At 37.7% G+C, this 16829-nt stretch overlaps 3 protein-coding genes across 6 annotated transcripts; 2 read left to right on the forward strand and 1 right to left on the reverse strand.

The window, feature by feature from the left end:
• The first annotated feature begins 766 nt into the window (after window positions 1-766).
• Window positions 767-8729, forward strand: LOC111481523. Of its 4 annotated transcripts, none has more exons than XR_002718065.1 (20): window positions 769-1113; window positions 1225-2153; window positions 2260-2328; window positions 2408-2606; window positions 2916-2997; window positions 3674-3742; window positions 3848-3929; window positions 4024-4112; window positions 4201-4248; window positions 4327-4493; window positions 4786-4969; window positions 5739-5796; window positions 5901-5957; window positions 6038-6286; window positions 6569-6630; window positions 6923-6979; window positions 7062-7155; window positions 7270-7410; window positions 7773-7925; window positions 8294-8729. XR_002718065.1 is itself a non-coding variant. In XM_023126979.1 (20 exons), exons 3-20 carry the CDS (start codon window positions 1395-1397, stop codon window positions 7860-7862), a joined length of 2556 nt encoding a protein of 851 aa, XP_022982747.1. In that variant the 5' UTR covers window positions 769-878; window positions 979-1113; window positions 1225-1394; the 3' UTR covers window positions 7863-8729. The 4 variants fall into 4 exon arrangements, 3 of the variants coding, with proteins under 3 accessions (XP_022982749.1, XP_022982747.1, XP_022982748.1); XM_023126979.1 differs by having other exon boundaries at window positions 769-878; window positions 979-1113; window positions 7773-8729; XM_023126980.1 differs by having other exon boundaries at window positions 4024-4083; window positions 4196-4248; window positions 7773-8729.
• Window positions 8730-9842: 1113 nt separating this feature from the next.
• LOC111481388 (arginine biosynthesis bifunctional protein ArgJ, chloroplastic) lies at window positions 9843-13620 on the forward strand. Its single transcript, XM_023126775.1, has 17 exons — window positions 9843-9996; window positions 10147-10239; window positions 10482-10605; window positions 10831-10904; window positions 11097-11141; window positions 11256-11306; window positions 11392-11460; window positions 11536-11594; window positions 11784-11853; window positions 11928-12008; window positions 12099-12185; window positions 12438-12566; window positions 12659-12721; window positions 12807-12884; window positions 12965-13110; window positions 13192-13262; window positions 13412-13620. Exons 1-17 carry the CDS (start codon window positions 9937-9939, stop codon window positions 13492-13494), a joined length of 1383 nt encoding a protein of 460 aa, XP_022982543.1. The 5' UTR covers window positions 9843-9936; the 3' UTR covers window positions 13495-13620.
• A 165-nt stretch (window positions 13621-13785) lies between these two features.
• LOC111481389 lies at window positions 13786-16309 on the reverse strand. The gene is made up of 3 exons (XM_023126776.1): window positions 15624-16309; window positions 15058-15493; window positions 13786-14414 (listed from the first exon to the last, which is right to left on the reverse strand). Exons 2-3 carry the CDS (start codon window positions 15457-15459, stop codon window positions 13989-13991), a joined length of 828 nt encoding a protein of 275 aa, XP_022982544.1. The 5' UTR covers window positions 15460-15493; window positions 15624-16309; the 3' UTR covers window positions 13786-13988.
• Window positions 16310-16829: the final 520 nt, after the last annotated feature.

Here is a 16829-nt window from a genome sequence, read left to right on the forward strand (position 1 = left end):
GGAAACTACCGCCGTGGGAAATTGAAATGGGGAAACTTTCTAACTGCCTGCGAACGGACGCATGCCGCGTTGGGTGGGATGTTTAAATACTAATGTCATCAAATTATCTAAAATAACCTTAATTAGGAGACAAATTATAATTATTTTAGCCTAAGAATATTCAGCCCAATCAATTCTAAGTATATAATAAACCTGCCCATGTATAATTATTTGATCCTTTGTAGTTGAGCCCATGATATTTGGGCCCAAATTCAAATGGGCCCAATAAACGTTCACTAAGTAATTCGGCCTTGAGGCTACCCAAACTAAAATCTAGTCCATTGAGCCCAAAGCCCACAATAAAAAAAGAATCAACTTCAGCACAATGACGTGGAATAATCTAACGGCCCAAAATTAAGTTTCTGACACAAAAAACAACTGCCATGATCTTCAAATTACACGTCACCAAGCGATAAGGAAGGAAAAGCCCAAAGGCAAAGAAAAATCAATATATTTTTAATTAAGAAAATAAAAAGGCTCATAAAGTATCTGCTAATAAAGTGGTCCTGTTCTGTAGATGAGACACATCATCACTAGAAGCCTCCACGCAAGTACAATGCTGGCGAGTAATCCAACGTGTCAGTTTCTTATTGGATTAAAAAGTAGACCCCATGGGCTTTTCAAACCGTCATCCCGCTCCTTCTAAAGATCGTGAACCGTCACGAACTTCATTATTTTTGTTGTTGCTTTTAAAATAAATAAATATGTTATTTATTTTTATTTTTTTTCCGTGGAGCTTATGTCTATCTCGTCCAGAGCTAAATCTTGACCGCGAACTAAAAGCTTTTCCATTTCGGTTTTTTGCCGCCCTGCTCGTCTCTCACGTTTTTCTCTTTCAGGTTTTCGCGGGCAAAACCCTAGCCCTAACTAATCCGCTCATCGTCGTATTCCGATCGATTTTACTTTATACAAACCTGAAATCTGCTGCTGACTGTGCAGATCTCAGATCCGTAGTTGTTGGGAATTCAATCGGAGGCTTTGGTGTTCGCGGCTTGAATTATTTTTTAAAAATATTTTTATTCTTCAGTTGTTCTTATCGGATTGTTCCTATTTGGTTTCAAGAAGGGCGTCGAGGTTAGATTTTTTTATTTTACGCGTGAACTCTCTGTTTCTGAATTGATGATAACAGCCGGCGGTTATTCGGAATTAATGGTTTTCTGATACTTTTCACTTGGTCGATTTTAGGTTTTATTGAAGTTTAGTACTCGAATTCTCAGGCTCCAAGGAATTTTAGTCTGTTTTTTACGTGAATCTCGATATTCATTTCCACTCTGCCTGGGCTTTTTGGATGCTGCCGATTGGGTTTGCGGGATTGTTAGCTACTGGCTCTGCAGATTTGGAGGAATATATATTGGATGGGAGAAGAAGCAGCTGCTTTGGCTGCAGTTACAAATGAGCCGTTGGGGAAAGAGAGCGCTCCGAGTACCGAATTGAAGCGGGACCATCAGTGTCTTGATGAAGATACGGAGCCCGAGGCTTTTCACAACAAGAAGCAGGCTAAAGAAGTGTCGAATGAAGATGTTCGTTCAGAAGTTTCGAATCCCGTAATTTCTCCGAAAGGGAATAATTTCCAAGATATTACCAGCCAACCTGAGGAGCAAAAAAATACCAACCAAGTTGAGCGTGGGGACCTTACCTCGGCTTGTTCGGGTAATTCAAGCTCGGAGGACATCTCTAGCAATGGAGTTCGTTGCCAGAATGACACGTCTCGAAATGACGTTGATATGTGTGATGTTGATGAGGTCTCTCGGTTTGTGATTGAAATACCCAAGCATGCTAGTTCAACTGGAATTAGAAAAATTACGTTCAAGTTCAGCAAAAAAAAGGACAAAAATGCCGCATCCATGTCAGCAGACAAAGTTTGTTCATATGGGAACTTCGACAAGGACTGTAAACCAGAACCTTCACTGGTGGACGATGCTTGTACGGAGACATCTGCACATAGCTGGGAAGGCATTGCTGAGAGCAGCAGGTATCCTTTAGGTTCAAATAAAATGGAATTGAAAATGTCGAAGAAGGTTTTACCAAACAATTACCCGTCAAATGTTAAAAAGCTACTGTCGACTGGTATACTTGACGGAGCTCGAGTCAAGTATATATCTACGACAAGCGAGGTATTTGTTATTTTTCATACTTCCTAATACTGCTCGGTGCTATTTTCTTCACGGTCTGATTTTTTATTTATTTATTTATTTATTTAAATTTCAATTTTACTGTTAGATGAAGCTACATGGTATTATAAATGGCGGAGGTTATATGTGCGGATGTTCAATATGCAATTTTACAACTGTAAGTAATAAGCAATTCATTTACATTATTTCCGAACTTCCTTGGAGTGACCATATAATTAAATGACAATTTGGAACAGATCCTCAGTGCTTATGAGTTTGAGCAGCACGCTGGTTTCAAGACTAGACATCCAAATAATCATATATACCTGGAGAATGGGAGGCCAATTTATAGTGTCATACAGGAAATTAAGAGTGCACCTCTTAGCATATTAGATGAAGTGATTAAGGAAGTAGCGGGTTCATGTATTAACGTGGATTCATTTGAGGTTTGGAAAGGTATTGAATTTTCTAACAATTCTAGTTCTCTCCTTTCTGGAAGATTCTTGAGGTGCTTGGGGTTGGCTTGTTTTGATGTATTTGATAAAGATTTAAAAGAATATATATATATAAAAATAAATTAAACGCCTTTTAAGTAAATGAGCTAGTTTTTTTTCCATTCTAGCCTAAAAATAATCAGGATTGGAGCTGCTTTGATCTGCTGTTTTGGCATTAACCATTAAGTATGAGACTAATTAATGAATTTCCTTCCTCTGAAAATGAAGGAGTTGGACTCTCTTCTTCTATTGACAATTTTATGTTCTGCAGCAAATTTCCACCAGAACAGTGCAATTATTGAAGTGGAAAATGATGATGTGAAGGTTCCTAAGTTGTCACATCCCATTGACAGGTATAAAATAATAACCTGATAACCCTTCTCTATGTTTGTTGAAAAATATAAGGATTTGTTGTACCCAAGAGGGTAATTCATTCTTTGTTATTTTATGTCTAGCTGGCTGCCACTTATGTGCATCCCTTTCACATTCTTGAATCAAACAATTTCCATTTATGTATTTATGCTATTCTATATATTTTTTTCAGTTGCCAGTGACATAAAATTTATATGCTATAGTGCCTCTATTTGAAGACTTAAAAAGCATCAGTCTCTGTTTGATTCTAGGGTTTGAGGGGCAAGGAATATTTAAAGAAATTCCGTAAATTTTGGGTTAGCTACCTTACCGACCATACCCAAGTAAATACTCTTGAATGGATTAAACATTTTTATGCTAAATTTTTTCTTGACATCAAAGAAGATGTGTGAACCTTTTGCTGTCAGGAACTGCCTCTATTTAGATCCAAAGGCATTTTATCATCGAATTAACATTTTGCTCCTCAGTATTAGTATTGCATTAGAAGCATGAAGCTACGAGCTAGCATTGTTTTTTTGTAACTTTTAACTTCCTGATAATTATTTGATTTTTGAAAATGCTGGTTGCTTTGTGCTCCACTACGTTTTCTTTAAGATATGTTTCGTTTTTGGAATACTCTCGTGCTTTGGTCATGTAATACTTTTCGTTTTATGCCAGGCCAATCCCTAATTTATCCAACCCAGTTATGCAACAGAAGAAAACGGCAGAAAAAGGCACAAAAAGAAGGTATTTCTCTTATTGCTTATAGCAAACACATTTTCTATTTAATTTTTCCAAAAGAAATAGTTTATAGCATTCCTTGTCACTGATAGTTTTCCGCTATATTGGCAGGGATAATGATCTTCACAGGCTACTTTTCATGCCAAATGGGCTTCCAGATGGGGCTGAGCTGGCATACTTTGTTAAAGGACAGGTAATTGCCATCTTAGCTGATGTATGCATGTAATGAACCAGTTTGTTGATTGATCTGACATTTTTTTCCTTTTCGTTTTCCCTACTTTGCATAGAGAATACTTGTAGGCTACAAGCAAGGAAATGGCATACTCTGTACTCACTGTAATCGAGAGGTTAGCTGCTGCAACTTTTATTTGTTAAAGTAATCTCACCCTTCGTTCTCTTTTGATCTCTTTTTCGGTCTATATTTATCTATTTCTTAGCCGTTTCACAAATTTGAAACAGATCAGCCCTTCACAGTTTGAAGCCCATGCAGGGATGGCTGCCAGACGTCAGCCGTGAGTATGGTGTGAAGTGTTATATTATCTTGGAGTGCTGATAGATTGTCATACTAAAAAACATGCTATGTGATGCAGCTACCGCCACATTTATATTACAAATGGACTTACGCTTCATGATATAGCCATTTCCTTGGCTAGTGGGCAAAAACTTACCACAGGAGATAGTGATGATATGTGCGCTGCATGTGGTAATGGAGGGGATTTGATTTTCTGTGATCGCTGCCCTCGAGCTTTCCATACAGGTGGATTTTTGTTTTTCTTTGTTTGGTATATCCTATCTTAGATGGAGTCTCATCAGGTTGATTATTCTAAAAGTGTTCTATGTTTGTTCAAAATTGCATCCAAAAATATGTAATATGCCTGCAGTATGGATTTCAGTTTGTCTCCATGGATTGGCTTAGCATTATCATTTTACCCCCACTCTAGCCAGTGGCCATGTTCATTTGACTCTCCTCTTGCTAATTTCTTTAAACTATATCTGCTTATTTTCACAATTGGATGCTAGTTCTGCACTCCTAAAGGTTTTTTTTACAGGCTGCCTGCATCTACAGAATGTTCCTGAAGGAGTTTGGTCTTGCCCAAACTGTAGAGATAAAGTGGGTTCCAATTTGAAGGCTCCTTCCGGAGGTTCTTTGAGTTTTTCAAAACCAATTGTATTTAGGTTGACACGAGTTGTTAAAGCACCTGAATATGAAATTGGTGGTTGTGTTGTTTGCAGGTAATAACATTTTTTTCTCCCATCTCTAGATTCTATTACGATGACTTCTTTTATGAAATTATCTGTTCGAGTTAGTTTAGGAGAATGCCACTGCCACCTTCAAAATTGAGATCTAGGGTAGGGGAACTTGTAAATCACTGCACCATATTTTACTGGATAAATATTAATAATTTTTAAGAACCTGTTCTAGGAATGGATGAAACATATATGTTCCCATTCTTTTAAATATTTGTTTCGCCTTTTTAAAACTTGTATCATGTATGCCATGTTTAAAGGTTACAGAGAAGTTAGTTTGACAACTCCACATTCGTCCTTTTTGTCCTTTTTTCATTTATATTTTGTTTAGCTGAAACTCTGATTCAGTAATTGCTGGATACAGATTTTTTAAGTCTTTTGTTTGTTTGTTTTTATAATGGTTTAATAATTACTACTTGTGCTTCTTGTAGAGTTAGCAAGTGAAATCTGATTTTATTTTTTTATGAGAAACCTACCTTTTATTGTGAAATTTGATGAAAGAGTGGTCAAGGGCATGCAGGAAAATAAAACATAAAAAACAACAGAAGAAGCCCCAACACTAATCATGTGAAAGGGCCCCAATTAAAGAAGTGCTGATAAAATGTAATTGATACTCTTTCATGATAAAACTGAAGCTTTCTTTACTCTTTTTGTTGTTTCTTATAAAAGAAATAAAGGTCATATCTCATTATTTCTTAGGTACATGAATTTGTACTATCTTTTAACTCAGATACAACTTCTCACAATCTTGTAGGCGACATGATTTCAGTGCTGCTAAATTTGATGATCGAACTGTACTTCTTTGTGATCAAGTATGAACATTATATCAATTCTTTATTCGATTTTTTTTTTTTTTTGTTTTTTGTTTTCCTTTTGCTTTGTTTAATTTGTTGTCTATTTTTATTTTCTTTTTCAGTGTGAAAGAGAATTCCATGTAGGCTGTCTGCGGGATAGTGGATTATGTGATCTGAAGGTATGTTTAAAAGCAATTTCACTACTTTTAATCTTAAATAATATTATGAAGGTACTTAGAGGACCCCAATCTTCCTGTAGGAACTTCCCAAGGACAAGTGGTTCTGCTGTGACGAGTGCAGTAATATCCATGTGGCTTTTCAGAATACAGTTTTGAACGGGGCACAGATCATTCCAGATTCCTTATCAGATTTAATAATTAGGAAGCATGTTGGAAAAGGATTACCAGTTGATGGAGCTCTTAATGATGTTCGGTGGCAAATTTTAAGTGGAAAAAGTCGCTTCCCAGAAGATCTTCCTTTTCTTTCAAGGGCAACTGCTATTTTTCGAGTACGGCTCTCCATATTAATCTGATACCCCAGCAATTCTTCTTCTTAACCTTCCATTCAAAATCTAAATCCATAACTTTACAGATTTAGAAATTTTAAATCCATTCCCTTTTGCAATCCAAACATACGTAACATACAACTATGGGCTTCATAAATTTAAGCTTTTCAAATCTGGGAATCAAACTCCCTTAAATGATCTTTACATTTTTTGAGTTACTTTTGATTTTGATTGAAGTTGTTTTTTCTGGAGTTCTAATCACCTCTTTTTTTTTTTTTTCAACAGGAATGTTTTGATCCTATTGTTGCAAAATCAGGTCGTGATCTGATTCCTGTTATGGTTTATGGGTAAGATAAATGTTATATCTTGTGGCTATTCCAATTTCGTTGGTAAGATAAATATTTGGAGTTTTATCTCTTTTTATTCTTTTTAAATCTACGAACTTCTTTAGGCTAGTTTTCAATTTATAAATTATGGTCTGTTCTCTGGCACAGCAGTGTTGTTTGTTTCCTTAAAATGATGGGGTAAAGGCTCTAGTGTCCTGATGAATTCATTCCCTATTGCTCATTAACTGGATTGATGCTTGTCTATTTGTGTTTTTATATGATTAGATGTTTGATATATAATGACTCACTGCAGGAGAAATATATCTGGGCAAGAGTTTGGAGGAATGTATTGCGTTGTTTTAATTGTGAGGTATGACATTCTAGCTATAGTGCACTACATGTTTTTTTCCTACACTTATTCCCTCACGTTCTTGTGATCCTTTGCTTCTCAGATCGATAGTTGTATCGGCTGGTCTTCTTAGGATATTTGGTCGTGAAGTTGCTGAGCTTCCTATTGTTGCAACAAGTAGAGAACATCAGGGCAGGGTACGTGCTTAAGGTTCTTATTGAGAAGGTTGTAGTTGATTGTTAGATTGTAGGTTTTCATCTCTACTCTCTTTTGCTCTGGTTGAATCTTTTTTTGTTTTTGGGGGTGCGCAGGGTTATTTCCAAGTATTGTTTTCCTGTATAGAGCGGCTACTTTCTTCCCTGAACGTGCAAAACCTTGTACTCCCTGCAGCCGAGGATGCTGAATCAATTTGGACTAAGAAATTGGGCTTCAGAAAGATGAGTGAAGAACAAGTAAGCAATATCCCATGATGCTATAGTTGGCTTTTGTGAGCGTACAAAATAATTGACAACTCAATCCATTCCACCTATACTATGGGTTGGGTCAGTTTGTTTCTGTTACTTTTGGCTCACTCCTAACAACTGAGTTTCGCATTAATTGCTTATTGACTCAACTCACAACTCTGTGATTTGATCCAAATTGAAAATTTTGAATTGATCCAAAATATTGTTTTCTTAGTCCAACATAGTTTCCTGGACAAAATTTACTTGGATGATTTGCTATACCCATTTCCGAGTCATTTCTTGTCCCAGTTACCTGCAAATTATTATCCTCTGTTGAAACGTTTCTCATCTTGTTGTCTGTGATTGGGCAGTTGATGAAGTATATGAGGGAGGTCCAGCTGACGATCTTCAACGGAACATCGATGCTAGAGAAGGTGGTCCAGCAGTCGACGTTGACATGATGATTAGTGCGACGTCTCTATCGAAATAATTCCAAGTTAGGATCCCGTTTGAAGGAAGGAAAGGTTTTAGCTGAAAGTTGGAATTTTATATTATTATATTTTTTTATTTCATTCTTTTTTCCCCTAAATCCTACATAACGTAGTTGTGATGTATAATTGCTGCGAGTTTTGGTTTGGACTGGCAGCCAAAGGCAACAATCATCTTCTGGGAAGGTTGTTCTGTTTGTACAAACTAGAAATTAGATAATTAACTAATTGGGAAGGAAGGGGGTACCAGTGAAGAAAGGGAAAAAAAAAAAAAAAAAAAAAAAAAGAATTTGCATGCTGACATTTTATTATGCATGCTGGAGACTCTCTCTCTCTCTCTGTCCCTGTTTTTGTTTTGTATTGTTTTTGTATTTTATGGTTAACTAAAATCATATTTCGTGTAGTTCGGCTTCCGAAGTGTAAAAAAAATACTAACACAAAGAAAGGGGGAAATACAAGATTGGCTTGCTGTTGCAGAGACATAGGCCCACCTACTTGGAAGTGGATGTTGTATTAGCATTTGCCTGTTGCTCTATCAAGTTCTTCCAGCCGTCTCGTCTCTGTTTCTGTATGCATATAATCTCTCCCTCTCTCAAACCCTTTTTAGGACTTTTACAAGTTTTGATCAACCCTGTCTGTATAACACCCTCAGAAATTTTGATCAAATTCTCCTTTTTTTCTTCCTGAATAATTGTGGGTTTTCTTTGTAGAATACCCTTTGGTCTCTCTCGAGTTTTAGTTTGATGTTTATGGCTTCTAAATGGTCTTTGGTCGGTTAGTTAGAAAATAATGTGGAGGCTTGATGAGTTGGTAAAGATATTAATTTTGTTTTTGAGGTCACTTATTCTCTCTGTGTCTCTTCTTCTTCTCTTCTCCCTAGAAATGCTTTGAAGATTAGAGGGTTTTTGAGATAGGAGGAGGGCCGTGAACGGCACCAGCCAGAGTCGGAAGAAGAAGAGGGGAAGAGGATAAACCACATCGCTAATAAAATCATTATTAAGCTAATATATTTTTCCTCCATAATTATACATTTTGAAAGTAAACTCTCTACAAAGTGTACTCATGTATTACAAAAATCTAAGCTAACGATGGGAATGGATTGAAAGACCAAAGACAAAAGTAAGTGGGTTCTTAAAGCCTGCAATTTTCTCCATGTTGGCATGTTCTAGAGATTATGGAATTAGAACCTTTCAATTTTCACTTGTCCCATTGACACCCCCACTTATGGCTTAAATTATTGATGCAAAAAATGATGTCAAAATGTTAATTGTGTGGATTGTTTTAACATTCATATCGATGTAAAACCTTTTGATTAATGAATATTATAAATCACTCATTGTCCCAACTTTCAATTTTAGCTCTAAATAAAAGTTAACCCCTGTTTTATCTCTCAATTCATAGAACTCTTGTTTCGATTATGATGATCCAGACATCCCTTCGTCGTGGTGATGGCTGTTGATTGTATGGTCATGCTTATCCAAATCATGTTGTCTATAGCTGCATGTCAGATGTCCCGGTCATGCTTGTCTAGGACGTGTTGTCTATGGTCGCATGCTGGTTTCAAACCCCTTTTACTATTTCATGTTGTGTCAATACAGGAGTAAATAACTGTTTACCAAAATTGTGTCTACAACCGTCATGACTAAAATGCTCCAAAATGTATTCGAAGAGGATGTAACTAGTTGTCAATTCTTTCTACCATAAATTATATGCTACTTTAGTCATGATGTATTTCTCCACTCACATTTTCTACAACATTTCTTGCAAACGTGATTTGAGACTCGAGAATGCATCAATATTGTCGGTTCGAATTTCTTATAGCTAACTTATTCATTGAGTTAAAACAAGTTAAAACAAGTATCACACTATCACGGTCACAATCGCACCAAGTTGCACTGTAACCCAATCTTTTGACCAAACCAAACCCCAACAACAACCCCTTTCCTAAAGTCCCTTTCAACTTAATATAACGCTCGATTCGTCGTCGCCTCCTTCTCCTTCACTCTCTCTGTCTCTGTCTGTCTCTGTTTCAGTCTAGAATAGAACGATGTATCTCTCCGTTCCTCACTACCCCTCTCTCAAACTCCCCGCCCTTCAGTCCCCAAAGGTTAAATCCCTTTCTATGTTCTTGTTTCTAGGTCGGATTTTAGCTACAAACAACTGCAATATTCATACCCCTTTTTCCATTTCCGCTTTATTTTTTAACTTTTCTATTCGGTTTTTCACTGATGTTCTGCTCGTTTCCTGTTTGTCTTAGAGGAATTTTCGAGTGTTTTCTGTGTCTACGAATGAGACCGCCAATTATTTGCCGGAGGCTCCGATTTTGATTCCTGATGGACCATGGAAGCAGGTCAGGCACTGTGAATTTACTGTCTGTGTGCTTGAAGATGTCGATTGTTTTGATTTAGTTTGAGTTTCTAGGGTTGGCTGATTACTTTATTGCCCTTCTTCTTCTTGTGTTCATCTCCAAGTTCTTTTCCTTCCCAAATTTTATGTTTTCGTCTTCTAATCTCCTCTTCACAAGTTCTTTGAAAATGCCAAATTTTAGAATCTAAAGAACATTTAGTTTTGAAAAGACAACTTGTTTTTCAGATTGGTGGAGGAGTTACTGCTGCGAAGGGGTTCAAAGCTGCGGGGCTCTATGGCGGGTTACGTGCATTGGGAGAGAAACCCGACCTTGCACTCGTTACTTGCGATGTTGATGCCATTTCTGCCGGTAAGAGCTCACTGTTGAGTTCATCTGCATTCTATTTTAATCAATTTTTGGTTATTATACAAACTAGACAATGATCATCATAGGAAAAATTTTGGTGAACTGATTAATTCTGAATTTTTTTGTCATGCTGGTTGGTTTGGAATGAGCGTGTGACTTGATCATCCATAGCTAAGCTTGAGAAACGTTCTACACACTGACTGTGAGTTTGCTCATTTTCACTTGCAGGAGCATTTACAAAGAATGTAGTTGCTGCAGCACCAGTGTTATACTGTAAAAAAGCATTGAACGATTTGGAAACGGTAGGTTATCTTGCATATCGGCTTCAAATTATGTTTAACAAGTTCACTGATTTTCCTCCTTTTATATGGCCATACCAGGTTTTGGCTCACTCTGTTCAACAAACCATGCTTTTATATTCACTTACTAAAATTGTAACTTCATGTGCTTGTTTATTTACTAACAACAATTTGATCGATTCTACGATTTGTTAGGCACGTGCAGTGTTAATAAATGCTGGTCAAGCCAATGCCGCCACGGTAAGCAGTCTTTTTGATGACTTCTATTGAGATAGTTATCTCGGAATACGGTTTGGACTTGGAAAGTTAGAAATCTATGGCTATGTAGGATGAAGATTCTTTTTGTTGCTGCAGGGGGATGCTGGTTATGAAGATGTGATAGAATGTGTCAACAATCTTTCTAAGGCATGCACCTTCATAGGGTTCACAACAAATTTGTTCATTCTTTTTTCAGAACAACTCTTTAAGTTTTAAGTAAATTTAATTGCAGATCCTTCAAATAAGGCCAGAGGAAGTTCTAGTTGAATCTACAGGGGTGATTGGTCATAGAATCAAAAAGGTATTGAAATGTATTGTGTCTTGTATTTTAGCTGACAATATACCAACTGGGAGGTATTGTCTTGAATTCTTGCAGGATGCACTTTTGAATTCTCTTCCAAAACTAGTCAGATCTCTTTCATCTTCAGTTGAAGGGTAATCTTCAATCTTCTAGTTAGTTTTGTTCGTACTTTCTGCAGTTACGTATGCGGATTCTACTTCATTGAGCCTTTTCCTTCATTATTAATTTTCTTCTACAAATGTTTTCTTCCTTCCTTCCCTTTATTTCAATTCAAGTACTGATTATACTTTCTGGTTGTAATAACTTTATCAGCCTGTTTACAGTGCAGCTTCTGCAGCAGTGGCGATAACGACAACCGATCTTGTCAGTAAAAGCGTGGCAATCGAGTCCCAAGTGCGTAATATTTGGCTGTGATGTATTCAATTAAAACCATTGCAGGCAGGACTAACAGTTGATTTAATGCCTAGGTTGGGGGCTCAACCATAAGAATTGGAGGAATGGCGAAAGGTTCGGGAATGATTCACCCGAGTATGGCTACTATGCTCGGTGTATGTATCTTCAAATTTTGTGGGTTGTACTCGAACAAGTTAAATGCATATGGTTCTTTTGATTGATGTTGATTTGTTACAATGTGGCAGGTTGTAACAACGGATGCTGTGGTTGCTAGTGATGTTTGGAGAAAGATGGTGCAAATTTCTGTTGATCGAAGCTTCAATCAGATTACGGTATGATTGTTCAGTATGTGTTAATAATTTCACACTATCTGATTTGATTTATCACCTGATAAAATGTTTTGCAAAAATGGCACAAATATAAGAACGCCTGTATCATAGACCTAATTTATATTAGGTTTGTGCAAGGGTACGAGTAAGGGTATAGTGGTAATTAGATAGGGGTGACAAAAATGGTATTTAATCGATATCCGAGATGCAGTTAATTACAATTTTCCTTTATTGTAATTGGGTTGGACAATGCAGGTGGATGGGGATACAAGTACCAACGACACTGTCATTGCTCTGTCGAGTGGCTTGTCGGGGTCTCGTTCTAATATAATTTCGTCACTGAAAAGTCGAGAAGCAGGACAGCTTCAAGAATGCCTTGATGTGGTATGTATCTCATTATTATCCAAATTTTGATATGTCCTTTTGAGAATCAGGACAGCTTCAAAAGATTTTTTTTTTCTCGATTCTATTTGAAGGTGATGCAAGGCCTTGCCAAGTCAATAGCCTGGGATGGTGAAGGAGCAACCTGTCTGATTGAGGTCTGCATTTCTATAAACAAAACCTTACATAGTTATGCCTTTTGACATCAAAGAACTTGAAATCTCCCATCTGCGAATGCCACAGGTTGCAGTGAATGGTGCAAGTTCAGAAGCCGAAGCAGCGAAAATTGCTCGTTCGGTGGCAGGCTCGTCGCTCGTAAAGGCACGATTTTCATTCTTAAATCATCTTTCTCTGGCGCACCTCATGCAAGCATGTTTCATTATTATGTTTTGATGTTGCAGTCAGCTATATATGGCCGAGATCCAAACTGGGGACGCATAGCAGCAGCTGCCGGGTACGCAGGGGTAGCGTTTGAGCAGAAGAAACTCAAAGTGTCGCTAGGAAACATTCTCCTCATGGACGGAGGAGAACCTCAATCTTTTGACAGGTTTAAGGACAATCTTCACACATTTTAAAGACGGGTTTAAACATCTTTGTAATTTAATTAATCACTTGTGACTGTTTTCAGGGCTGCGGCTAGTAACTATCTCAGAAGCGCTGGAGAAACCCATGGTACTGTCAAAATTTACATTTCTATAGGTGAGTTCTTCAAATACTATATTACATTTTCACTTCACTAAGAAAAGATATTCATGTAATTCTGAACAATGATATTCCAATGACAACCAAAAAGGATTTTCTATTACCAGCCTAATAGCTAAGCTAGTTATTGTTGCCTTGATCGACAGGTGATGGGCACGAAGAAGGACGGGCATGGGGTTGCGACTTGAGTTACGACTATGTCAAGATAAATGCAGAGTATACTACATAGATAGATTGTTGGCAATGCAGCTAGCTACAAAGAATAAACACATCACTTGGTCCTCTGTTTATTTAATTGAACTAAACTAAGTTATAATTGAGTTGTTCCAATTCCATGGATTTTTGCTATTTTCAATGTATCTTTTGTTTTTGTTTTTTGTTTTTTTTTTTTTTTGGTATTTTTAGAAAAAATGGAGCTTAACATCAACTTCTACATTCAATTAGTCAGTTACGAAGTTCTAAAACAAAAATTTCAAACAAACCCCTCCCTAAAAGCAGTCACCCATATCCAAAAACAGTGTTCAATAAATAAAAAGCGAATTTCAAAATCATCATATAACAAAATGGTCTATAAATCCTCAAACAAACAACAAACGAGTTAACGTCATACAATCCTTTGGTCCAAGATTCTCGGTTATCCACAATCACAAAAGAAACAAAAACATTTTATTTATTTACAGAAACTGTAAGAGAAGATGAAAACTTGGACAAGTAACGCTACGCTCACAAGGCTTCAGTAACAGAGTAGTGCACCTTGGTGAGCGATGTCTTCAGGAAGATGCTTCCACAGTGAGAGTCTGAGCTACCATCGTCGAAATTCTCATACTCATTGAGAGTACTAACCAGACTTTCGTGAGGGTTAAATGATTTTTGATACCGATCAGAACTAGCAACGGCTTTACGAGCCTGCCTTTTGTCCCTACCACCACCCCCACCACTTCCACGTGAAGAGTTGCTGCCCTTCTGTCCTTTCTTTCCATTCTTCCTGTTCTTAGATTTCTGCTGCTTCTTGTTGTTTTTGACACTATGGCACAACGATGTCTGAGGAGGATCGTACACGTCGGGAGCCCATGTCACAGTCATCTTAGGTGACTCCCCATAGTGTTGTACTCGGCTACCTTTCATAGCAGATACGAGCCTCACAGGAGCCTGGACATTAGAAGTTATGTCGGCAAATAGTAGGGATAAGATGAAACGCAAATGTGCAATAGCGTCACTAACATTCACTTTTCACTAATTCATTATTTATAATTGTATAAAACCACAAGCAAGTTCAGATAATGTGCTGTTTTAACTAACAAACTCAAATCTGCACTTGGGGTGAGTAAACAAAAAATGTAGATAATGCTGCTCACGACAAACAATGTTGACAGAAAATTCTTAATGAAATTAAAATGAGAAAACAGCAGAACAAATTAAGAACACACTTCCGTGTTGCACACAAAGCCACGCAACATAGCAAGCAAAGTAAACTTACAGCCGCCACAGCAGGATTGCCTCCACAAGAACACAAAAACATGACATGCTCAGAAAGAAAATATTCGCATAAAGGAAACGAATAGCCAAGCAGTATCTATATTAACAAAATTGAATTGTACTACATAATCTCTAGGATCAAGTCAGCCAAACTCGTAAAGCCTTTCCTTAGAAGTTCATATGCCCACACCATATTTGCCTTTGTGAGATAAAAATAATTAGAACATTAGTAGCTTTTAACTAAAACAATAAATCATAAACACAAGACAGAACTGCAACTTTCTCCCTTTTTAGTTTTGATGAGAAGAAAACTTACAGGTAAAGATATGGATCTTGCAAAGGCTTGATGCATAGACTCATTACAGGACACGTCACCCGTCGCTACTTGCGGTTTCTTCTCATTGTCTGAAGATTCCTTAGGAGGGGATGTTACAGCAGGGATGGGGAAGGACTTGGATTTGCTTAAACACTTATTAGCTGAGTTGAGCTCGGGAAGTTCAAGCCCTTTTTGTTTGTTTCTATCATTTGAATTATAGCAGCAATTCACACTGAGTTTACATTCTGAACTTTGAGTATCTTCAAGGCTCAAGGACTTTTTAAAAAATCCATCAAGATCACTAAACAATGTACCATCAATTTCTTTCAAAGACGATTGCAGATCATCCAACCCGTCTACGTCTAGGAGAGCCAACTTCTGGTGAACGGAAGGAATATCCATTCAGGCTTATATAAGACAAAAAATCTGCTAGAACCTGCACATATATCCAAGATATAGTCAAACAATCCCGAAAAGAAACTCGATCCAGGTGCTCAGAAAGAAACATGAAGCTATTATGCCTGTAAATTTCTTAGTAAGAATATAAAAAGATTATAGCACAATACCTCGCACAATAGTAAGGATTGCAAAACCCCTCTCAACGAGTAGCCAATTGCCAGTGGCTCGCTTCTCAGAGGCTTCAACCGCTAAAAGACCTCGAGATCAAAAAAATAAATCCTTACCTTACAACTCTAATTTCTCTAGGAATTCCAAATCTCGAACGAACCAAGAGCAAGGAGGAGAAGAGAAGGCTGAAGAATACGAATAGAGCACGAAATGCGCTAAAAGAACCCCATGTTAACTAAGATTACCACGCCGATCACTCTTTTCAAGCCGCTTAAGACGATGCGACGATGAACCACCATGAAAAGAAGTCAAAGAAGGAAGCAGAGGGTGCAGGAAGAGATCAATTGGTACCGAAGGCATACTGAAATGCTCTTCGAAACCCTAATTTTTCGTAGGGTCTAACAAAACCTCAGATTTGAGAGCCAAGAGCTCGAAGAAAACTTTTCAAAAAAATGGAAAATGTGCGAATCGAAAGTACGAATAGAACACAAAGGTTCAGAACATGAGAACCTGAAATCGGTCAGTAAAAGGAAGAACTGGAAATCATCTGATCCGTAACATGCTGCAAAAGATCAGCGGCGTTGCAGCGGCGGCGGAAGCGGATCGGATAATTTTGGGAGGATGAGGTCGAAAATAGTGGCGGAATTGGGATCTTACGGAACTAATCCTTTGGGTCAAGAGAAATGAATCGGTCTCATAGATATAGCTGCGAGGCCGAATCAGAGCTCTACACGTTTTCTTCCTTTGACAATTCGCTGATTTATTTGTTTTCAGATATTTCCAATACTTTCCTATTGGGCTGGGCCTCCTTCTCTGAAAGCCCATTTACTATTGGACTGAGCCTCTTTATCTGAAATTCATATTAGACTGGGCCCACTTATCTGAAAGCCCATTTCCTAGTGGACTGAGCCTCCTTATATGAAAGCCCATTTCTTATTGGACTGCGTCTCCATATCTGAAAGCCCATTCATATTAGACTGGGCCCGCTTATCTGAAAGCCCATTTCTTATTGGACTGCGTCTCCATATCTGAAAGCCCATTCATATTAGACTGGGCCCGCTTATCTGAAAGCCCATTTACTATTGGACCACGTTTCCATATCTGAAAGCCCATTTCATATTAGACTGGGACTCCTCTGAAAGCTTATTTCCTATTGGACTGAACCTCCTTATCTGAAAGCCCATTTCCTATTGGACTGCGACTCC

Source organism: Cucurbita maxima, unplaced genomic scaffold (genome assembly GCF_002738345.1).
Source record: "Cucurbita maxima cultivar Rimu unplaced genomic scaffold, Cmax_1.0 Cma_Scf00007, whole genome shotgun sequence".
NCBI classification, from domain to species: domain Eukaryota; kingdom Viridiplantae; phylum Streptophyta; class Magnoliopsida; order Cucurbitales; family Cucurbitaceae; genus Cucurbita; species Cucurbita maxima.

Excerpts from the sequence above, each read along its gene's own strand:
- LOC111481523 (XM_023126979.1), top strand. The coding sequence starts at position 1,395 with ATGGGAGAAGAAGCAGCTGCTTTGGCTGCAGTTACAAATGAGCCGTTG. Across the intron at positions 2,998-3,673 it reads TTGTCACATCCCATTGACAG|GCCAATCCCTAATTTATCCA; the intron begins GTATAAAATAAT and ends GTTTTATGCCAG. Across the intron at positions 7,411-7,772 it reads GAAAGATGAGTGAAGAACAA|TTGATGAAGTATATGAGGGA; the intron begins GTAAGCAATATC and ends GTGATTGGGCAG.
- LOC111481388 (XM_023126775.1), top strand. The coding sequence starts at position 9,937 with ATGTATCTCTCCGTTCCTCACTACCCCTCTCTCAAACTCCCCGCCCTT. Across the intron at positions 10,905-11,096 it reads CATTGAACGATTTGGAAACG|GCACGTGCAGTGTTAATAAA; the intron begins GTAGGTTATCTT and ends ACGATTTGTTAG. Across the intron at positions 12,567-12,658 it reads TTCAAGAATGCCTTGATGTG|GTGATGCAAGGCCTTGCCAA; the intron begins GTATGTATCTCA and ends TTCTATTTGAAG.
- LOC111481389 (XM_023126776.1), bottom strand. The coding sequence starts at position 15,459 with ATGGATATTCCTTCCGTTCACCAGAAGTTGGCTCTCCTAGACGTAGAC. Across the intron at positions 14,415-15,057 it reads CAAGATCCATATCTTTACCT|GCTCCTGTGAGGCTCGTATC; the intron begins GTAAGTTTTCTT and ends TCTAATGTCCAG.